Source organism: Numenius arquata, chromosome 12, assembly GCF_964106895.1.
Source record: "Numenius arquata chromosome 12, bNumArq3.hap1.1, whole genome shotgun sequence".
Lineage (NCBI taxonomy): Eukaryota > Metazoa > Chordata > Aves > Charadriiformes > Scolopacidae > Numenius > Numenius arquata.
Genome location: NC_133587.1, coordinates 36,523,386 through 36,547,858, shown reverse-complemented (window position 1 = coordinate 36,547,858; position 24,473 = coordinate 36,523,386). Strand labels below are relative to the sequence as shown.

Sequence of the window (24,473 nt, the reverse complement as noted above, 5' to 3'; positions counted from 1 at the left end):
TCAAGCTTTCCCAAAAGGTAGGATTGAACAACTGTGCAGCTGTGGGTTAGCTCACAACAGACGCCTAGAGCATTCATTCAGCTCAGTACCACTCTGGACAGTAAAATAGCCTTTGCGGCAGTTTTGCTAAACATCATTAACTCAAGTCCAGGTCCAAATTATTTTTCTAATGCTTGGTTTAAGCAGAAGATCTTCTCATCAAGCCATTTCTCTAGGGCAAAAGGCCAACTGTTTTTCCACTGGTCATAAATATTCCCTGTTCTCCTTGCACTTCTGCCAGTCCTTTTTTCCATGCTGAAGAGTAGCCTTTCAAAAAGACTGAGTAAAGTTGTTTGATGGACAGTATTACATAAAATTGTGTTTTTAATTGTTTTTCAGCTGGTTTGTATCTGTTCCCGAAGAACGGTTTATTGCAAAAGCAATGACACGCTGCACTGCTTGGGAAGAGTTAAAGACAAGCTACTCCGCAAGTTTGCTCCTCATGAGGAGTGTGTTTGCTGAACAGCCTTCTCCCAGTCCTTGTTCTCTCTATTTTCCCCTGGGAAAGATATCAATGGACAATTTCATCTTCAACATTAAATAGCAGGCTTTATTTCTATTGAGAATCCAGATATGTTAGGCAGATGGGAACATTAAAGGTATGCCAGTAATTTTTACAGTATATATTATACTGTTGTCTCAAACATCGGTTGAATTAATAGTTATCTGTAACACATACAGTTAGTCTAGATTAACACACTTTAAGTCTTTAAAAAAATTTTCATTCAACAGAATTTTTCATGAATGAATCTTTTGGAACAAACCCAGGTTTTTGCTTTTCCCACTGAAATTTATTGGTAAAGAGTATTTCCTAATACAAAGCAAAATGTTAATGACCTCCCTCAGCAACTTAGGTTGTGGACTTTAAACATGTGCTTAAAAATTTCAAGTGCAAATTTAACTTTTGCTTGTGGGGAAAGTCATTGGATGAGGCATTTCTGACTGGCTGCCAATCCAAATACCAGATATTCATGGTGAAATTTCTTTTGTGAATGGACAAGACTCCTAGCAGACCCAGGTAGGTAAGTAGAAGCAGAAAAGGATGTAGTCCTTCCTCAAGCTCATGAAAGCTTCTCTGCGACTTAAATGAGTCTTCAGTAATATCCCAAGACCAAACAACAGGAAAAATTCTGCTCGCCCAACTAGGTGAGCATTCACAGTAAAGTCAATGGAATACATAATATAATCCAGGTTAGAAAGCTTTGTCCAGATCTTGGGGCAAAACCAGATGACAGTATTCAGAAAACACAGTGATTGTGGGATAAAGATCTGATGGAGAGTGAGAAATGTCCTAGGCAAGTCACACTCGTATCACCAGCCTCACTAAATGCAGAAAAGGCGAGACTTGAATGAGGAACTCATTTCCATGGGTGGCTGCCAGAAGATGAGGATTAGGTGCCGCTGTACTATTACTTCAGATTGTTTACACCCAAGAAGCAGGAAAAACATGGTAGAGAAATAGGACTGGTAATACTAATCTCAAAATTACAAGGAAGACTGTCTGTATATATTTAGTATGTTAACCAATACGGAGTGGGGGAAGGGAAGCGGTACCATTTTTAGCCTGCTTTCTTAATGAAAAATGATTTATTCAGCCTTGCTGCCCTGTTTAGTATTTGCTTTCATACTTATCCTCTACTTTTAAAACCACTGACCAATTTTAACCTGATTTTACAACTGTATAAAGGTCAATAAGCAAATAAAGTTCAAGATGTTTTCAGAATGAAGGTAGCAAGGAAAAACACAGAATCATACATGCTTTTTTAAAAATTCCAGTTACACATGACTGAGGGAAATATTCAACATGAGCTTACAAGAATCTACAAAGGATTTTACAAGGACCCCAACAGCAAGTTAGTCAGTTTGCCATCAGTTGCCAGGTATGAGCTCATAGGAGACTGAACAGCCCTTGTGAAATGACTTGGTGATGAACTGCAGCTAGACACGTTTTCCAAGCAGGGAAGGCAAAACAGGCGGTGGTATAACTGACCTCAGCAGGCTCCATCCCAGCTGCTTATTCCCACTCACCACGCCATTCGTATGGATGGATGAGAAGTGGATTAGATCAGAGAAGGGATACAGCCGGAAACAGCAAGGCAATCTGTGTTATCTGGCTCACGTGCCCATTCTACTCCACAGAACGATTACACAGGGAGTGTAGGGATGGGCAACAGGAATAACTATGCAGGAGTAGAGATAGGGCTGACAACCTGGGCAATGAATGCTTGCTCAGAGACAATCTGAGCTTCAATACACACATTGTAAAGGCAAAAATCTGGGACCTGCAGTAAAGGACAAGGGGGAGCAAAGGAGTGGACGGCTACACTGTGGTAATAAAAGGCTTAAAACAGATTGGGAAATTTTACTCAGTCTGAGGGATACTTTGCACCACAATTAGTATTGATGAACCCAGTGGAACTAATAATGAAGTAAGATACCAGCCAGTGTAAGAGCATCACTGCTTGCCCCTATGGAGTTGAAACTCGAAATTATTCCTATTTGTTTTTTGAAGACAAGAATAGCTGAACCTTGAAGAAACCAGTGAGAATTTCAAACAAAACAAATAATTGTTAATAAAATAAAACTCTCATATATTAAAGTTTTTTTCTTAGACCTACAGACAGGCACTTGTTCCCTTAAGACATGTGTGAGGCAATGGCACTATGACACTATGCAATTCTTCCAAGACTAGGCAGGATAAATCAATAAACTCCAGGCTTTCGTAGCTATAGCTACACAGAAGCTGAACTGGGGTCAGGTCTACACAACACCTCAACCTGTGGAGTTCAATTTCACTTTTCCTCATGTCACAACCATTTTTATTAACCTTTGCACAAAGAAAGGCTCAATTACCTATTAACAGTCTCGTCAGTCACAAGTCTTCATTACAACCTGTTCATAAGTGTGTAGATCTTTATGGTGTACTTTGTAGCTTAGCTAATGATAACACATGCAACAGTCACCTGGTGAGGTTTATACGAGGTATTTATTATATATACAAACACACCTTCCATGAGCACCACAAGCTTGCAATCTTCCAAACAGCTTCAGGCATTTGGATCTATTAATGTTCACTTAGGAAATTTCTACATCTGTGTATCTACATCTTGATATCCCAAGACAGGCTGGTAAATAAGTACCTTGTTTTTCAACAGGGCTAAGTCCCAGTGGAAGTCAAGCACTTTTGAACATGAACTCAGTGAATAAGGCAGCTTCCCCCTTCACGGCTGTAATCACAAGACCTTCACACTGGAAAATATAGTCCATCTGTAATTAGAAATAAATATGGACATGACAGTTATTTATACTAAATCCACTTTATATGGTCTGACCATAAGAAGTGGCCTTGTAGTTACCAATTTTATTTAAATCTTTACATTACCAGGCCGGTGTAAAAGGCCATTTATGTCAACAGGAATCCAGCCGTCTTTGTCTTCTGTGCACGCAAGTAAAACATTGCAAATATTTACCCAATTAGACAGTTAGCTCCACCCGAGTATGAACAAACAAAAACAACTGCTCATAGCATTCCAGAGAAACAACACAGCGCAAGAACAAAGATTTCCACATGCAAACACAGGCAACCAGCTAACCACAAAGCAGCAAAACCAGCAGATTCTTAAATGTTAAAAAATAGGGGCAAGTTCTCTTTGATATCCACAAATCTTTGTGCTGTTGATTCAGAAGCAGGGAATAGATGCCTGCCTGATTTTTCCAGCGGAGATTCCTCCAGTGAATGTGAAAAAATTAAATACATATTCAGTTGAATAGATACCGAGGTTGGCCTATAAGAAGACCAACAGCTTCTCAGATGGGATGCAGAGACTTTTTATCTTCTCAGATGGGACACAAAGCCATTTTATCTTAAGGTATTTCGTATTTGTTTCTTCTGTTTCCTCTGATGGGATTCTGGTTCTTTATTCCTTGTGTTTGTTTCTCACTTGGCAGATACGGGACATAAGAAACTAGTAACACCCAAGAGGTTAATGCATGTTTGCCATGAGGTCTTTTTGCAATCACATCCTCTGCAATAGATGTGAAGGCACCGATCTCATCTTTACAAATGTCACAAAGACCTGACCTTGTGAGGCAATACACAAACAAACCTGACCAAACAGTCAAACCTGGGTGAGTTCTGGACCTATAAACCATTCCGTATGATAGCAGGGTAGAAACATCTAGTTGCCCCCTGACCTCAAAGCTTGAATCTATCCTACTTCACTTCTGAATAAAGAAAGCAGAAGCTTTCACTGCAGTCAGAGGAGAGAAAAGGGCACCTCCCAACGCCAGTCCAGACAAACTGGGATCTCAGCAGCACTCTGCACGTACCATTTCCCCCTGCTCTCTCCAAGGGCAACCAATAGCAACAGCTACTAACTTTGGTACCTCCATCTCGTGTGTCCATCTGAGCAGACCAAGTGGGTGCAGTCCACGTTCCTACACCATGCACATTGTTCTCCTATGTGTTTTGAACTCCTTCAGCATTTTCCATAAGCAATATCCCCAAATAAGCCTGAATAAGTAACTGAAGCTGGCAGCGTGCGGCTCAGATCATTAACAAGATGAAACATGCAGAATCCTAACCTAGTATTCAATTTAAGACTAATCTGTTAGCAGTATCTGTAAAAATAGTAAAATTTACTGTGGCATATTTGAAGCTGTTGTATAAGGTCCAACCCTGCATTACAATGATAGCAAGAGCTACATTAGGGTATAACTAGTACAATTTAGCACATAATTATGTCCTTTGAGTTTGCATGTAAAGTGGCCTGATACTATTACAAGTGTGTCATTTTATGAGTAAAAGCTGAAGGGTTTGGCTTTAAGTAAACACATTTTTCAGCATAACCTAGCTTCAGCAGTTTCTAAAGTATTGCTCCAGGCAAAGTTGTAGACTTCCTATATGCTGCACTTTTTAACTTAAAGTTCAGCTTGACAATCTGAAAACACACCCAACGGCAATTCTTACCACCTAGTGCAGTGAACTGCATTTAAGAGTGCTGACGTAATCACTGAAATGGGAATCATAAGACTTTGCCTGAAAAGTGGCAATGTTTACAGTACTAATCATGATGCTACATGGAAGCCACACTTTCAGACCTCTTCATGGACTACTGCATACGCATTTTCTCTCTGATATTGTTTCTCCTCCGCATTGGTCTTCCTGGTTGCACTGGGAGCTTTACCCTGGAAAGCTTTTCCCAATGTTCTGTTCAAAACTGAGACTGTTCTCTGAATATACAACACTACAGCATGATGGGAGAAAAAAAATGAAAGTTAATCACTTGCCCTTCACAGTAGATGAGCTCTACGTATTCACTCTCTCAAGATGGCAGCCTGGAAGAGGCACTGGCAGTGTTCAGGCACCTCCTCAAATCTCTTCCGTGCAGTCGTAACATAGTCCTGGAAGATAAGCTACGGATATCTTGAAGTACTGTTTTTTTTAAAACCAATGTGAATTGGGCAGAACCATCCTATATGAAAAGCTCTGCAAGAAAGTGTTTCCCATAGATTAGCAACAGCTCTAAAGCTCTCAGCCTTGTACTCCAGAGTTTAAGGGACATGAAGACGTGCAGATATAACTGAGTGTGTGATACTGACTCTATTCCTGGTAGCCATAGCACTTCTATTTATAGTTATTACTGCCGTAAGGACAGGGAAGGAAGGGGCAGAGCAGAGAAGAGCCGATCTGTTTTAGACCTTGGCTATCTCATCAGACATCGAGGCTGCAGCTAGCTCTCCTAGATGGGAACAGCCCTTCTACCTGAGACAGTGAGAAGAGTTTGAGAAATGAGGTTCTTTCCTCTCCTGTGGAACTACTCGTTCCAAGCTGAATAGCTATAGGAGACTGTCACTACACGTCTGCCCAGCTGTAGCATGATGAAATCTAAAGCTTTAAGCATGTATTGGGGAAGTAGCTCCTTTGCAGTGGCTTCACAGTTAACCCTACAAGCCAGCATATGAATTCCAAAAGCATCTTCATCAGATCCATGTGACAAGAGTAAGCAGGAAGGTTGCCATCATAAGCAGATGAAAAGTGCTGGAATTGTGTACCACAAGAAGAGGGCTGTAAGGGGAACCTAGTTTAAGTTGCAGTCCTTGAGGAAATTTCCTTTTTATCCTATATGGGAATGACCAAGTCCCAAGTGGCCAATCAAGGGAAAAACATTTGAGCTTGCAATCAACCATGGACATGATCGCACACGCACCTTGGAGGAAGTCTTTTACAAAAGCTGGTGTTGTATAAGGATCAGTGATAGAAATGTACTTAGTTTTCTTCTTCATGCAATTAATGTTTCTATCAAGAAATAAATGCATGTAAAAGACAATGCTCCTTCTGCGCTTTTTTTATCACAATACATCTGTTTATTTCACCTATTCTTTAGACTATTATGACTTGGACTATTTTTATGAGAAACTGGCCATCCCCTCATATGACAATTGACTAGCTACTCATTTACAAAAGCATTGTAGCCAACAATTTTACTTTCAAGGAAGCCCACTCCTTATAGTGCCCTGCTTTTTATATCACAGCTGAAAAAACCAAAGGATGTAAACACTACTTCTAAGTGGTATCTTTAAAGATCTCAAGGTAGTATAAATAAATGTATAAAAGCAAATATAGTAAGACCAGAATTCCAACAATTTTTAGTCACACCTGGATAGAACAGCTTGCCTTGGTAACACTGCGCATACCAGCCCCACAAACCTACTGATATCATCAACGTGATTTTTTTTAAACAACAATATAACTAGCATATAGTGTTTTTTCATAATAAAGTTCAGATCAAACCAACATCTTGAATATAAAGTATGAACTCATTGAACTTGCTGCTACATAAATATACAGAACAATGGCGATGAATGAAGTTGAAACCAAGACAAAGATGCTGTCTTTGTGTCAGGACAGAGGTTCATTGACAGTGAGTCAGTAGCCACAGCTGCATGTGGGATGTTGATTAGCTAATTATATGATAGTTGTTACATGAATTTATAGACACTTGAAGACTGCAGCCTACATATAATTGTTCTTTCTGTTTTGTTCTGGTAAAAAAAGCAGCTAGAGAAATGTCGGCAACTAAACAAAAAAACTTCAATTAACATTTTTCATATGCCCGCTACAATATTATTAACTACACAAAAACAGAGCTTTGTTAGGATATCTTAGGGTTTAATTTCCATGCTCAGACTCCAACTGCAGTTTCTCACCCTCAGATTATGTAAAAGCAGCCAAGTTTTTAAGTCCTGCTCACTGTGGATTACTCATGTTATTATATACTAACCACCAACACATTTTGTTTTACTCCTTTGTTTTACATGCCTGAAGTATTCTGGCTGGAGTTTGTCTTGTTCAGGCTGTACGTTTAACGTACTGCTTATTGTACCATGTAATCACTCCCCTTTTGGTTTTTAACGAGCTCCTGCACTGGGACTTGGGCAATTTCACAAAACTATGCTACAGAACTCAGCGTACGCCATTTATTACCAAGGTATGCCGACCTCCGAGAAGGCACCACACGATCTGCAGGCTTCACTGCAGATTCCTGAGCATTCACACAACTACACTGGAGACCACTGATAAAGCAAAGAACTCAGTCTGATAAACTGCTGCTGATGTCAAAAGATTTTTTGAACTGTCATACATAAGGTTGGCATCAGGAATCAAACAATGCATGTCACTAAATCCTTTTACAGAGACACAGAAGATTAAGGCTTAGTTTATGACTGGGAAGGTTTCTATTCTCTGTATCAATAGGAGAAAGTCTTGAAGGTAAACAAATTCCAAAAAGTCCCCAGTGAAGCAGAGGGAGAGCAGCTTTAGGCATAATACAGGTCTTGCTCCATGATACTCTACCACTGCCTTCTGAAATTGCATCAGCAGCCAGCTCATTTCTTGATCTAGTTTAAGCAGGGAGAAAAATAATGTCCCAATATCCTAAGTTTCCTGCCCAAAAGGCCCATGAAATAGTCATCGTGAGAGAAGCACGTTGTCAGATTCCAGAACATCACAGAGTTTAATACAGAAAACATGAAAGAATATGTGAAATTATTTTTTTATGTAATGAGTTGTGATGCTGAGTACTTCCAGGTTCTGCTGTCTTTGCTAGGGAATGAGATAAAAATAATGACGTCATTAATCTTATGAAGACATGTGAGCACTTCTTTCCAGAAAAACACATTAAGCTTAAAATTTCAGGCATTAATCAAAGCATGCAGATGCCAAATCCTTTTTAGGATTCTAAAAGGAAATGTAAAGCGTTATGACTGTAAAGCAACACAAACATAAATAGGCATTTAAACTTTATTCTAAGCAGGTGACTCCAAGAGAAACAAGTTTAGTGCCAATTTCTCAGCTAGTGCATGGTCGTAATGCTTCTCCCGGTTTTAGCGAAGATGCAGCAAGTTTTAGCATCTCAGAAGTTCATCTCCGCTGTTTGAAAGAAGTCTGGAAGAAAGAGGGGCACCACCACATGATATCACGAATAAGAAAAAAAAAAAAAAGTAATAAAAAGATGCTGCAGGAAGTAGCAAAGGAGACATACCCAAGAGGAAAGGAAAAACAGAGGATGAATAAATGCTTAAGAGGTTCTTTAGGAAAGAAAAGTAGCAGACACAGCACAAGGGAATGTGAACTCTGGCCAGACATTGAGAATATGGGTAAGATGCAGGGGGAAAAAACTAATACAGAAAGATATCTTTTCAAATAAAGCAGAGATGTAGCACAAGCAAGGATGAATTATATTGGTTTCCCATAAGTCAACTCCAGAAAGAGATTTCTCACAAAGATGGGTCATTTTATCTCAGATCCACAGTCCTGTTGATAAATCTCAAAGTGATTCAACAAGGAAGAAAATTTCCCAGGGAATGAGTTCTAGCCCTTATTTAGAGCTGCCAAAGGTATTGCTTAGCAGTCCACGGGTACAGATAAATTGCCTGTGTCAATTCAAAACTCATACACAGTTGCCATGAAGGAAGTGTTATGTCTGCATGTGATTTCCTGGAACAAATCAAATGTTTCTGCAGAGGAACCCATAAAATGCGTACAATATATTAAGACCGTTTTCTCAGTAAATAGCTAACTCAAACTTATAGTCCAGGTCCACTGGGTCAGAAAAAAAATGCAGGTAAGTAAATCATGTCTTTAAAAAATCTGGCAAAAGAATCCAAACCATCTTAGCATATGAGACCAAAACTAAAAGCTGTTTCAGTACACTGTTGAGATAAAACAGCAATAGAAACTGAACATTTACAATTCCACGTACACAGTATATGTATACAGCAGTCCAGCAGTAAAGTCTGTGAGACAGGGCTGGGCTGATTGATCCTAAGCTAGTCAGCATTAAGAGAAAAACACTGGGCTCTTCTGTCAGTTCCAACAGTGGCACTGCAATTTGTCCATCACCAAGACAGTCGAGTACCTCATCCAAAGGCATGTTGCTCAGCAGGCTCAGCTATCCCAACTCTCTGCATCCCACTAGAACTAAGCAAAGGTCAGAAGGGATAGCCAAATCCTAGATGAATTTTACTCTTTACCATATACATGCCTCTTTCCATATCTTTGATTCTGTATTTTTTATTTGTTACATTTAACAAACTGATGAAAGACAATTGGAGCCACCATCGAACCATCACTGAACATCAATGGTCCAAGAACTTGGACCATCATTCTGCCTGTCACAGGCGTGGCTAGCAACTATTCTTAAATCCTCAGTGTCATCACTTGGGAAGCCATTGGGTCCTATATTCTTTCCAACTGCAAAGAGGGCATACCTCATGTGAAAAAGAAGACCTGCTGGCTCTAATGAGGCCAGCCTAAATAAACAAGAAATCTAGTTATTCCTACTATCAACAAACTAACCTCCAGTGTGTCCTGAAGAATCAGCATCTTAAAAGAGAAGCCTAGTGGCTGACTCCTGCTCTGTAGACAACTTTTGGTGCTGAACTCTGATGTGAGGTAGTCATAGGATAGTTTGGGTTGGAAGAGACCTTTAAAGGCCATCTAGTCTAACCCCTCTGCAATGAGCAGGGACAGCTTCAACTAGATCAGGTTCCTCAGAGCGTCGTCCAACCTGACCTTGAACGTTTACAGGGATGGGGCGTCTACCACCTCTCTGGGCAACACACACTCTTAACCGTCTCTACTAGGTCAACAGTTTCCAGACCCTTACAGAATCCAGAGGGTGAACTTGCTTTTAACAGTTCTTTTAATGATGCTACACTAGGCTGGGTGCATCATGACCCAGGCTTTGCCAGTGCTGGCAGAGTAGTTGCTCAGACTGTCAGGAGTGTGGGGTCACTGTGCACCCCATGGCTGGCTGCTGATGCAGTATCTGGGTTTGGCACGATCTCCTTACACCATCATTTTGGAGAATTACAACAGCCAGGATCACCAGTCCCTTCATCTTCGGGAGACACGGCACCAGATGCCTTTCAACCTTCCCCATGACTAACTGCCACCTCCCAAGGGGACAACCCACCATGGTGGGCTGGGCTGCGGAGGCAAGGGCTGGGCTGTGGAGGCCACCACCACCTTCATCATTGTCACCACCACTAGTATCTCCACCACATCTACCTTCACCACCAATATCATAGAACGGTTTAAGTTGGAAGGGACCTTAAAAGATCATCTAGTTCCAGCCCCCCTGCCATGGTCAGGGACACCTTCCACTAGATCAGGCTGCTCAAAGCCCCATCCAGACTGGCCTTGAACGCTTCTAGGGATGGGGCATCCATAACTTATCTGCACAACCTGTACCAGTACCTCACCACTCTCATAGTGAAAAAATTCTTCCTGATATCTAACTTAAATCTACCGTCTTCCAGTTTGAAGCCATTACCCCTCGTCCTATCACTACATGCCCTTGTAAAGAGTCCCTCTCCATCTTTTCTGTAGGCACCTTTTAGGTACTGGAAGGCTGCTACAAGGTCTCCCCAGAGCCTTCTCTTCTCCAGGCTGAACAACCCAAACTCAACCTGTAGGAGAAGTGCTCCAGCCCTCTGAGAGGGCCTCCTCTGGACCTGCTCCAACAGGTCTATGTCCCTGTGCCAGGAAGAATATCTCCACCATCACTATCTCCATCACCAGTATCTCCTCCATCACCAGTATCTCCTCCACCACCACCACCACCTTCACCACCACCCCGGGCCGTGCTGGCGGCCGCACCTCGTCTCAGGCCTCTCCTCAAGTCTCGCCCCCTCAGCGGTCGGTTACGACCGTTGGCGAGTGGACGTTGAGGGCCGACCCGCGCGCCCTCCGCGCGCTCCCGCCCCGCCCCGCCATTGGCCGCGGCCGCGCCGTCCCGCCGCCGTCAGCCGCGAGACCGCGGAGGGGGGGAAGGCGGGTGGTGTGTCCCGCACGTCATATCAGCCGCCCGCCCGCCATTGGCTGCGGCCGCCTCACCCGACTGGACGCGGGCGCCCGGGCTGGCGCGGCGCCTCCCGCGCTCGGCGCTCGCGCCGGGCCCGTCCCCGCCCCCGCCCCGCCGCGGCCCGGCCCCGCGGGTGAGGGGAGGAGGGAGGGGAGGGGCGGCGGAACGGCGCGGAGCGGAGCGGCGGGGCGCCTCGCTGCCTCCGGCCGCCGGTAGGTCGGCGGCGGGTAACGTGACACCCGCGGCTGGGGGCTTATAAGCCTTAAGACGGCGGCGGCGAGGCGGTAGAGCGGCGGTCGGGTGCCTTCCCTCACGGGCCGAGGCGCGAGCAGTCCCCTGAGGTGAGAGGGCGGGGACCTGGCGGGGCGGTTTAACGCGGACCCCGAGGGAAGAAAGGGATGCGCGGGTCTGACGGCAGCGGCCGGGGAGGGGGGTGTCCTTGTCCTCCGCCGCCTCCTCCTCCCCTGGGGCTGGGGACCCCGCCGCGGAGAGGCCGAGGCAGCGCTGCCCGCCCACCGGGCTCCCGCCTGCCCCCCGCCCGCGGGATGCTGGAGGAGGCGGCGGCGAGAGGGGGGCCGCGCTGACCCGCTGTGACGGGCTGTCGACCCCAACGCGTGTTTGTTCCAGGACGGCGGCGAAGCCGATGCCCAGGTTGGAGAGCTGCGCCTGGAGCTGCTCCTGCGCCGCCCGGGGAAGGCACAAACCCCCGCCGGGGGACGCGGCCGCCAAGGCGGGCGAGATGCTGAGTTCCTCCGTCTCCGGCCCCGCGGTGGCGGGTCCCGGAGCGCGCAGCCCCAACAGTGCCACCGGCAGCACCTTGAACTGGAGCCAGCACCTGGTGCGGCGGAGCGTGGTCCTCTTCGTGGTGGGCGCTTTCATGGCCCTGGTGCTGAACCTGCTGCAGATCCAGCGGAACGTCACCCTCTTCCCCGACGAGGTGATTTCCACCCTCTTCTCCTCCGCCTGGTGGGTGCCCCCGTGCTGCGGGACGGCAGCGGGTGAGTTGCTGACACACACCCCCACACCCCACCCCAGCGTGGTTTATTTATTCTTTTCCTCCCGTGGGGAGGCGAGGCGGTGGGGGCCCAGTGTGACCCCTGCGGGTCCACCACCCTCGGCGAGTGAGGCGAACCCTGGCTTTTTGGAAGGATGCGTGGCTACTCCAGCTTTACCCACGGGTGGCAGACACCCACGCGTGTCCGAAGGCTTTTTTTACTTTTTCTTTTATTTTTTCTTTTTTGCACTCGGTGTGGGTAAATGTGTTTTGGACACGGGCGCTCCCCCGCGCCGTGTTTCCCCAGTGACCCCAGGTCGGCGCGGGATTCCCCCGCGCTCCGCCCCACGGCGGGGCACGAGTGGGGCCGCGCCGCGGGTCCCCGCCCCCTCGCCGGCCATTGGCTGCCGGCGAACTGGTGAGTGGCGGGCGGCGCTCGCCATTGGCTGCCGGCGCGAACTGGCCACGGGCGGGGCCGAAAAACAAGGAAGTCACGTGCGGCGGCGCGCTGCCCGCCCCGGCCCCTGCTCGCCACTCGCCCCTGGACACTCGCTCCTGGCCGCCCCAGAGGTAGAGCAGCCAGAGCTGCCGCGCAAAACGGCCTGTGAACCCCTCGTGGGCCTCGGTGGGGTTGGCGGAGCAGCCGGTATTTGCCCGGTGTGGGTGACTCCCTGTTCTCCTTGTCAAAATAAAGCCTTGATGAAGGGTTTAAAGGGTTTAAAAAGGCGATAAATTAAAGGGAGAGAGGGAGAAATAAGGAAAATGCAGGAAAAAATAAGTAAATAAACCCATTGTAATATCTTTTAATTTGCATTGAAAGTACTTTAAACATGCCTTCCATGTGTTTTTTGTTTTTTTTAATGTGGTGATACTGTCACATGGTACTTGGACCTCATAGTAAGGGAGTATGAATGGTAAACCGTAAACTTTGGTTTCATTCATGAATGAATGATAAACTGCGTAGTAAAAAGATTGCCATGGGGTGTGCTCCAGTGAGAAGCCTCATAGTCCTGTCACAGTTGGATTAAACTTTGGCATTTAGCTGTTCTCGTAAGGTAAAAGTCCTGGTACCTGCCATCGGAATAATGTAGCTGTTTCAGCATAAGATCATATGTTTTTCTTAGAATGGTATGTCTTGTAGCTTTCTTAACATAGAAATTATTCCTCTTAGGGGTTTAAGGGGGGGGGGGAGGAAAGGGGGTAGGAAAGGAAACAAACAAACATAGATGTTACATACAGTTAAAGCAGCTTGTCTGAGCTGTTGTCACTTGGAGTTGGTGACAACACATGGAGTTGTAAGGCTAAGAAGAATGAAACTTATCTAGTGTTTGTGCTAGCAACTGAGCTAACAGTGGCCTTTGTTTTTCTTCTGCAACGAATTTGCAGACTGATAAGGCTGAGAAAATACTATATGAGGATAAAAACCTTGTCTGGTTCATAGTATCAGTAGTTCTTTTTCCCTGACATAAATACGGCTGATGGCAGGTACTTCTTTAAGTTCAGCTCTGTTTCTGTTTGGTATCAAAATTCATCTGATTTGGATGGCAGCGTAGGCTGACTTACAGCTGAGCAGAAGGAGAGAAAGCAGCTCTGCCGAGAAACTTTTGAATCCAGGCAAATATTTAATTCAGGGCCTGATTCCCAGCTAATGAGTTCATAAAACTGCCTGCCCTGCACATAAGCAATAAATACACATTCATATATTCCATTCTTTAATGTAATTACACTTTTTGTTATGCTTTATTATTTATTGGTACAAGACAAGCATCTGCTCAGGATGTCAAATGATATATGCTCATGGGAGAAAAGGAGCTTGCAGTCAGATGTCTTAACATTGCAATATATATCTCTGCTTTAAAGGTTCAAATAGAATATTGCTTGTTAGAGTGGTTTGGTTTTTTTCTTTTCTAAAGGGGAGGAGGTAGTAATTGTCTTTTCATCAGGCTTACAGTAGCATGATATGCACCTCAATACTTTGTCAAGCACTTATTTGCCAAACTAATATTTAGTATTATTGAAGTAATCATTGTATAACAGTTAGTACAAGTAGTCTTACTTCTCTTGCAGCTGTTGTTGGCCTGCTGTATCCCTGCATTGACAGCCACCTTGGGGAACCACACAAATTCAAGAGAGAATGGGCCAGCGTAATGCGATGTATAGCAGTTTTTGTTGGCATTAACCATGCAAGTGCTGTATCCTTGAACTAGTTTATGTTGTTGCTCAATGTGCTTAGTCTCTTGTCATGAAACAGTCTCCCCCATTCATGTCTGGGAGAAATACAAAGGTAAGGACGGTGCTACTGGCAGAGGCATAAACTTATGTGAGACCTGCAGTATGCTGCAATAATTACTTTAAGATAATAGAGGTCACTTACCAGTAGTTGGGGGGAGGTCTGGGTGTAGAGAGGGAATAGACATCATAGTATGTCTGGTTTAACTGCAAGCATAACAGTATAAGTTGTGTTATTTTAATCTGTATGTTGTCTACATCTAATAGTTAATGCAATTAACTAGTGAGGTACACTGAACTGTTTAGTAAGAGTGTTCTTTGTGTTGAATAATGATGCAGAAAACCTAAATGAGCAAGGATAGGTTACTCAAGACAAAATCCATAAAAGTAAAATGTGTTACAATGTAGTATATCCTTTAGGTGCTCAGTGTGACAAAAAATGACGTTGTCTTTGCACTCACACTCCAGTCACAGTCAGCAGGAACTATGATTGCTCAGCAGGTCTGAAAACCAGATCTTTAATGTGTTGTATTTAGAGATACAGAATCATGCTCACTTAGAGTTTGGGTCTTCCCTTGTTCAGTTGCAGCAGCAGGATGTCTGCAGACTTAAAAGGATTGTCCTTAACATCTTTTTCTAGAAACTAGATTTTGCAAACAACGTCCAGCTGTCCCTGACTCTAGCAGCCTTATCACTGGGTCTTTGGTGGACATTTGATCGTTCAAGAAGTGGTCTTGGACTTGGAATTACAATAGCCTTTGTAGCAACTCTGATAACCCAGTTTCTTGTATATAATGGTGTTTATCAGTAAGTTACACTTTTAAAATACTATTTCAACTGTCTTGTCTTGATAAAAATGGGGTCACATGCACTGAAAGTTAATTATTAACATATTTGTCATCTTCTTATAAGAAGACATTTTGTTTGTCCAAGGCAGCTAATTGTCCAGTTGTTCCAAATGATCAGATTGAGAACTGGGGGTGGAGGGTGGGGAGCAGACAAATTTTGATGGTAACAGCTCGGCAAACTGAACTTCTGCTGGCTTGGTGTATCACTAACTGGCTTTCAGGAGAGAGTATTTCTAAGGCTTGCTACCTAAGACCTAAAGCTACCAAAGCATTTTGGAAGCTTATTAAGTTAACAGATTTCACTTGGTCTCCCTATTTCTCTTCCTGTGCTACTGGTTTGGCTTTGTCTCTCCCTGGGCCCAGGGAGAGAATTCTGTAGCCTCTTGTTAACAGTGTGTAAGGCGATGATGATAACTTGTCTCTAACTTATTTCCTTTTCTTTACTAGGTATACATCCCCAGATTTTCTTTACATCCGTTCTTGGCTTCCATGTATATTTTTCTCAGGAGGTGTGACTGTAGGAAACATAGGACGCCAACTGGCTATGGTAATTACTGTATAATTAGCATTTCCTTTAACTATTGAAATATGTTTCATTGTTTTTAGTCCAAGAACAAACTATGCCTTTAAGGGTATGACTCACATATTGATGGAGGTATATAAGATATCTTCCCAAGAGTTGAAATGTAAGTGCACAACTTGTGTTGCCAGTAGAGTGGGAATTGTCTTAGTGATTGAGTATCTTCTGTAGCTAACTTTTTCCAGCAACAGCCTAAATAAGACTGGAATCAGTGTGCTGCTTCTGGTGAGAATCTTAATCACTCCGGCTTCATCAGTACTTTGAATTAATGTCTAAGTTGGCTAGAAAACTGAGACACAGATGGGCTTTTGCTAATTATTTATGCAGTAAAGCATTTTTGTTACTTAGATTAGTGCTATATAGGGACTTCACCTTTCAAGTCCACCACTTTAGAATCAAATATAATCTTTCTAGAAACTTAAGATGTAGTTCAAATATCACTCCATAAATGGGATAATATAGTATAGATGGCTGTCTCATTTGCTAGGTTTTTAAGTATTTCCTTATAGTGTACTTAAGAGTAAACCTGGCTTTATGCTTGCCTGTCAGCCTAAGGTTTGGTTGTGAAAAGTGTTCTGACGCTGATGGATAGGAATAATTAATACTCTATTGATTTAACTTCTGTCTTCCTTGCTACATAAGCCCTTTATCCTGGAAAACATCCTTCAAGTACTTCACTTCTCTAAGGCTGCTGTGCTTTAGGTACCTTGAATTTTTACTGAAGGAAGGGCATTTGTAGACTTGGGAGTTCCTGAAATACTAGTCTCTGAACTGTTTAGTAAGGGGGAAAGCTGCTTTTTGGGGCTGAGCCGCAACTGAATAAAAGGACTAGTCTAAAGCTAGCTGTCTTGCCTGCAACAGGCTTTCTGTCTCTTCTGCCTGGCCTTGCTAACCCAGTGGATGGGTGCTAATGTACTTCCAGTGTCAATAGTCAGAACTTGATGCTCCAGATGGACAGGCTTGTGGACAAGCTGGGCAAGAGAGCCACGTTGCTTGATCACCACTGGCTAACGTTAAAGATCAATTTCTTTAGTATTGATTCTCAGCTACAATAAATTAACAGTAACCTCTGATAGAAATGGCTGGTTAAAAAAAAAAAAAAAAAACCTGTGGTAAATTTATTCCTACTCCTGTTCTTGAGGGGTTTTTTTCATACTGACCTGATACCAAGTTACAGATTTCCTGGGACTGTGGTCACAATCTTAACTTCACAGTCAATTTAGATTTGCTCTGAGTTTCTTTAAAATACAAGGTCATTTCTCTCCCATCAGATCCCAGTGGTGCATGCTATCTGCATGTGTTCTTTCTTAGGATTACATATATGGGGGAAAGAGAGGGTATAATTTCTCTTTTTAAATTTTCCACTCACATCAAGTGAAAAAGATATATTACTATGGTTTTATTTAAGCTTTGCTATTGCAAGCAGAGTCTCAGAGTAAAATTATAGTCGGTTATGTGCTACGGTTCTGTATTTCACATTTGGCATATGCAGCACTTCCAGTTGCTATGCTTCTGATGTTATAAATCAAAGGAAGGGAGTCTTAAAGAAGAAAGAACTAAAGAAATTTAGGCATATAGGATTTAAATATTTTTTTCCTTTTCCTTCTTTTCACCTGGCATCTCACCTGAATATAGTTAAAATCAGACTGGCTCCTGCCTGCAGCTTTCCTGTCAATCTTGTTATCTTTCTTCCAAAGAAAGAGAAGTTGGCAAGGCAAAGCATTCTCTTCTGGTTATCTAGAAGTATCTTCTCATGTGTTTTAGATTACCATTACTTGGGAAAAACTTGGAGAAGCCAAACATAGTCAGAGGAACACTTCTGCAAGTCACTGTGAAGCATTCAATGCTGAAAATTCAAAGAATTCCACTTCTAAAACAGAATGGTAGCATTCAGTCTACTAGGTTTTTCTTTTACAAAGATGGACCAAAAGCATCAGTCTGTTTTGTCAGCCATTGTGACTGTGGCAAGAAGATGGAATATTGCATTTTTTTAAACTGAACCTAAATAAAACATTTATTGTTGTAGCTATACTCCTCTAGTCCCTGTGCTGTTTGGCTGCATGTGACAGCTGCAGATCAAACATTTTCTGGGCACATCTGGAGTAGGAGGCGGCACCTGGGGCAAATGCTCTAGCCGAGTAAAGTTGCCTCGCTTCTTCCTCAGCCCCTGCCTGGCTTTTGCAGTTAGAAAAGAAATTAGAAGAAGTAGAATGAGTAGTGTCCCTGAGGCATCCCCTCCCATCCTGAGAAATGTTAGCTGGGAGATGATTCCAGCTTTTCAGTCACTGGATTTCAAGTGAGCTTACATGCAGTAACCAAGTGCAGCGTTACCTTTAAGCAACCCTGCTGTCAGCAGAGGGTTTTGGGTTTTGTTTGTTTGTTATTGTGGGGGTTTTTTTGCTCTCAGCTTGAGGATGAAAATCAACATTTTCTTTAATAGCTTAATTTCAAAGATGAAGGTGCTGCTGCTGCCATCATCAGCTCTCGCTGCTGATTATGACACCTAAAGTTGCTCAATCAGTGTTCATCAGCTGGGTTAAAGGGATGGCAACACTTCATTTCGAGTTCTTCTCAACATCTGGCAAACTCGGGTGGTATTCAGAACTTGGCCCTCACAAGTATCTGTTGTTTGCTACTGCTTGAGGCTGCAGAACTGTGAATGCATTCAGTACTTGCAAATACATTGGCATTTTGGCTGTAGAATGAGAAGAATGTAGTACAAGCTTTGCTTTAAAGAAAAGTTGGTTACATTTCTTGCACTGACGTACTGTAGAGTTTCATACTAGAAAAGTGGTTTAGGAGGAAATGAGTAAGGCTGTCTGACACTAGGCTTTGATTGGAAAGTAAAGTAACTTATGCTTGAAGAGAGTTTGAAAGAGTGCTGTTTAAAAAAAAAAAAAACACAACTGAATTAATGCCCATTAAGTGAAGCACTGTGTAGCACTGTGTACCTTCTGCTAAGTAATAAACTGGCATAGGGAGGAAAGCTAACAAAGTCTTACGAAAATCCATGCCATTGGTAGATGGCTTTATCAGATGCACTAATTGAGGCAGCACAGACCCATAGTGACTTTTTTTGTCCCCAGTTAAGGAGCACATCCTTGTTGAGCTTTTATAAGAAGCCATGTCTGGTAGGTCATTGTCAGCCTACCTGAAGTTAGTTGACTATTTAATCATTGGAAATATTGCATAATGTAGTCACTTATCGAATGGCATTAAAATATAACCTGTGTTTGTTGTTGTTCTATCCATAGGGTATTCCAGAGAAACCACACAATGACTAAATCTTTGAAGAGAGCACGGTGCCAGTGTGAAAGCAACATTACGAAGATGTGTTCCTGTTTCAAATTGAAGATTATTTAGAAAAAATAATCTCTTTATGGGCTCACTGCACAAATGACTTGTGGAAAAAAATATTAATCCACTCTTAGAATAGCCAAGTGAAATTAACTGCTTATCTTGAAATCTTACCCTGATTTACCGCATAAGCATTTGCGTATGGCTGTTCTCTGGAAGAGTTTAACACCAAGTTGTTCAGGCGAAGTGGCAGTTTTCCAAGTATTAGATTCCAATATAAGTTATTGAAGCAGCTGCCGTATTTTAAAGCCTGGAAACTGAAATTTAATTACAAGCTCTTGTATCAGTGCCCAAAGGAAGTAGATCGATGGTGCTTAACAATGATGAAGTATGGTTTAATAGGAATAGTATTTATCCAAATCTTTTAAAAATAGGGTTATTTAAAAATAAGAGTGATCGAAACAGATTAAAGGCATTGCACTAATGCTTTTAGGAGTCTTATGAAGGAATCATGCCCTTACTTGTAATGCTGCATTAAGTTTCTGTCTTTGGTGGAGAGGGTTGGAGGGATGAAAGGTTGGAAATCGCTTAGTCTTGAATTTCTAAATTTCTTCAGTAGGATAGGTGAACCCTGGAGACAATCTTGTTCTAACACGAACTTTCCAGTCAGAATTTCCTGATAAATTTCATCACTTCTGAAGCTTCCAGCCAGATTTCCAAAAATCAAGTTCTGGCCCCAATTCAGGAAGAAATTAAGTGTGTGTACAATATTCCTGCTTAATATTAAGCAGAATGCTTCAGTATCTCACTGACGGGGGTCTTGGGTATCTTTAAATGTCTGGTGTCACTGAAAAACCATGCATTGCAGGCCAGTGCTTGGCCACTGAGTATGTGCCCCCAACTCCTGAGATCTGCAGTTTCCTCCTGGAGGTGTCCTTGATCTTGCCTCTGTTTGCGTCAGGGTTTTGGCTTGAAATGGCTGGAAACAGAAGCAGGCCTAAAATGTGATTTAAACTGTATGTGAAGAATAGCAAACAGCTTATTTTCTCAGTTCAGTTTCTGAAAGAGATCACTACTTGTTTTTTCACAACCCTATAGAACTTGCAATCTGTGATTGCCTTCTTAAAAAGAAAAAAAAGTGCTTATGTCACTACATTAAACATTTGGTGTTTCTTAATACTTAGTTCTGGTGAGCACAACATATTCATTTGATAGCTTAGACCACAGAAGACCTAAATAGCAAGTATTAGGTCTTAAAGTTGAAGTGCAATGTACAGTAAATCTGAGCCTCGTGTTCTCTTCAATATCGATCATTTCTTATGAGAGATTAAAGAGAAAAGGGTTCTGAGTTCATTTCAATGCTGCATGGAGTCAAATGGAGCAATAATTTATTTAACTAGTAAAGCTAGTTTTGTTGTATCTTTCATTGAACCCAAATTTTTAGAAATACTCCAATTTTGTGGTTATGGTGTACTTGTAAACTTTTATGGATTTGCCTTTTTTTATTATGCAATTATTATTTTTTTTGTGTTCATTTCCAATCTTACATGGCTTCAGATATAGTTAGAGGCATCAGTTAAAGTCTGACCCATCAAAAAAGATGTTGAGACAAGGTAGCAGTGTTCTGGCTGTTTTCACTCTTCTATGGGAAAGCTATAACTGCTGCTTGTGCTTTTTTGTAGCAGGAAAAGTTTAGCACAAAGTCTGTATTACAGAGCAGACCCCAATTCTAATCTTGCTTTGGTGTAAATCGAGTAATTTCATTGGTATAAGATCCTTCCTCAAATGTTTAAAACCTAAATAATCACATTTTATAGGACTACTTGAAGAAATTAGGTCCTCAGCTCAGCTGCTTTAAGAAGTGTGCTACCTGCTGGGGAGACAATTTTGTAATCATCTTGACAACAGTTTCAAAACATAAAATCAGATGTAAGTAAAGGTGACAGTGATGTCTACAGCTGTTTGATTGATAGAGAAGTATTTAAGATTTATTTGTAAAGACTGAAACTAAATCTGTATGCGTTAGAAATAATGCAGCCAAAAATGTAAGTCAAAAGTTCATTTTTTGCCAATACTTCTGAGTATCTTAACCAAAGTGATTTAAGTTTGGAAGAGACAGGAGGGGAGTGAAGAAAATTTGCACTATTCTGAATTTGAACACTTAAATTCTCATTCTTACTGATAAGTTTTCAGCGGTGTGTTTGGTTTTACACTTTTTTTACTATTAAAGTTTTAAGATCAAGTCGTGTTTGCCTTGGATTCTCTGTATTCACATTATGCAGGAATCTTTGTTGAAAGGGACAGTTGTTATGGTTGCATAACAAATATTCAGTCATGCGTACTCAGTGGTTTTAAAAAAAAAATAAATCCTAAACTGAGAGATTAGCTTTTAGAGGAGGTTCCAGCTTGGGGTATATAGTTGAAGAAAAAGAATTTTGCTACTGTGCCAAGAAAGCGGTGTAAGTGTGTGTTATGGTTATGTGACTTAGGGTACAGAATCTTACCACTATTGCCTTCCAAGATGCTGAAATTCATAGTTTGAAACAAAATATGGAGGGGCAGGGTAGGCATGCAAATTCCTGTTGGAGCTTGGTTGTCTGCAGTAATGATTACTAAACTGAAGCATCTTAAAGAGTGTGAACAGTAAGAATGAGTAATCGCAGCTGATAAGGGTGAGCAATTCTAAAACTGTTGCATCGTCTGATTTAGGGAATTGTCTTGCGAGTTTAGACAAGAAGTCTTTGGTTTTAATGCACTTAAATATTTATTTCAGACTTCTAGAAGCTGCTATGTTTGTGGTGGAATGGTAGAATGGCTTTTTGATCAATCTCCATCTATATCAGTGCAGAGTCTCTCAGCTTAGGTGAAGAAGGCTTAATTAGGAACTTCATAACTATTTTAGCTTAAATAGCCTGTGCTTGCTTAACTGCAGCGCGTGCTCCATGAGAGCTGAGGAGGTAGCTGTTAACAGCTCTAATCTGAGGATGGCCCAGATCCTCCAGGTAGATTGTTTTCTCTCAAACTCTGCTCAGATTTTGCCAAAAGGAATTAAAAATATATATTATTAAAAAAAAAAAATAAAAGTGGGATACTGCCTGGTCTTGGAGAACTAGGACATGATGGTCCCCTTTTGAGACAGGAAGGTGTGTACAAAGTTTCTAAAGAAAAAATTCCCAGCAAGAATAGCAAGAATTCCCACCTGTGCATAGTTCCTGCAGATTCATTCAGCAGGTTGTTCAGCCTTTGGCTTTAAGCATGGGGATTTGCAGGTGCTAAATTAGCCACAGGAGGGCCCATAGTCTGTTCTCTAAGTGCAACAGGAACATATTGAGATGAATAATGAAATTAAGTCTCAATTGCCTTATCACACATCAGAGTAGCTCCAAAATGCATGAGAACAAAGCATTACACGCTGAATTAATTGAACAAAGCGTACTTTTATATAAGAGATGATTGAGGGTCTTGGAAACCTGTGAGAGTTGTGGGTGATCACAGCTTCTTCCAGCTAAAAGGTCAAGAAAAGGTACCTACAGGTGGTGGGTTGTTTCTCTGGGCAATGAAATGCCACTTGAGTTGACCCATCCCTAGTTTGGAGTTCTCCCCCTGCATTTAAATCCTGTTGTTCAGTGATGATGTTCCATCTTCAGGGGCTACAGCTGGGGACAAATGAATTGTATATGCAATAAAACCGCAGTCCTCATGCCCATCAGTGTGGGTAAGAAAGTTTGTAGGTTGTGATGGTGCTACTGGCCTGATCTGGTTAACTTTCAAAGACAGAATTCAATGTACGTGTGTTAATTTATATAAAGAATGCATCACTGCCCCCAAAGTCTTAAAGGATCAGAGCTCACATGAGTTTTACTCTACAGTAAACTCTTTTTGTTCCAGCTGCAAGTCATGTTTTCTCTGTTACAGTAAGTCATGCCTGTGTATGAAGCTGTTTAAGTGCTATAGTATATAGTGCTATGTAGTATTTAAGTGCTATTATATTAAATATCAGGCAGGGGCTATAGAGATTACACCAACTTGCTGTTTCCTAGGGATTAAAACACCAGTTATAAATCAGCATTTTTGCACAGAAATCCAACACAGCTAGATCATTTTCTCCCAGCTCCCTGGCTCCAGCAGTGCCCAGTGGCAGCCAGGCGAGTGTGGCGTGGGGATGGGAAGGGGAGGCCAACTCCTATAGTCACTCCAGGGATGCTCCAAGCTCCCTCTTCCCTAAAGCAATAGATGTTGAGTATTGTTGAGATGTTGTGCTGATGTTATCTGCTTTCTAACTAGTCAAAAGCAGCTGAGTAGGTCAAACAGCAAGAGCTGTAATAATCACAGAATGAATTACAGCTGGCCCACATTTTTCTGGGGAGGATGGAGGAGAGGAAAGGTTTTTTTTTTCCCCACCCTTTCTCTCCAGATTCCCACCAGACAGAAAATGACACATTCCTGCGTTGCAGAATCTGGCCTGAAGTCAGGGTTGAATCTGGGTTAGTGCCATCACAGCAGCTGACGTTACAGTGTAAGCAAAAGCTAAGTGACTTCACGGAGGTCACGTTTATTCACCCTGAACATTCTTAGCCCCGTTCAGAGAGCCTTGAGGACTATATTCTAGCAGTATCAAGCTGAACTAGCTTCAGCTACAATACATATATATATATATATATATACACACGTATATATGTAAGTCCTGTTGAAAGCTGTGTATGTCTCTTACCTGCATACGAATGCACAGGAAGTTCATCCTTTCCAAGGTATCTTAGAGTAGGTGCGCAAAAATTAAAGCAAGGTAACCTGGATTCATGAGAGAGTTGAGGTCCCATCCGATGAGGGCCTGTGACAGAAAGGCTCGCTGAGATGCTCCTGCAGAAACGTAAGTTGTTTTCATGTGACTGGAGTTCTTCAAGACAAAAGGTCTGGTGGCTTTTCTGGCCGAGTTTGGAATTGCAGCGTTCCAGAGAGACACCAGAAAGCCTCAGATCAGGTGGCTTGGGACAACCACAGCTTGGAGAGGACTTTATCCGGCAATGCAGAAAGGCCCACAGTCAACGGGGAACATGCCCAGCAGTACCTACAGCCTTTCCTACCCATCACCAATGAACTGCTGGGACATGCAGGGTTGA

At 42.5% G+C, this 24,473-nt stretch overlaps 1 protein-coding gene across 1 annotated transcript; it reads left to right on the top strand.

Moving 5' to 3' along the window:
* Positions 1-11,555: 11,555 nt before the first annotated feature.
* On the top strand, positions 11,556-21,595 carry INSIG1 (insulin induced gene 1). Its single transcript, XM_074157139.1, has 6 exons — positions 11,556-11,749; positions 12,036-12,406; positions 14,470-14,594; positions 15,272-15,438; positions 15,927-16,026; positions 19,314-21,595. The coding sequence occupies exons 2-6, from the start codon at positions 12,052-12,054 to the stop codon at positions 19,341-19,343; spliced, it is 777 nt and encodes a 258-aa protein (XP_074013240.1). The 5' UTR covers positions 11,556-11,749; positions 12,036-12,051; the 3' UTR covers positions 19,344-21,595.
* The last annotated feature ends 2,878 nt before the right edge of the window (positions 21,596-24,473 follow it).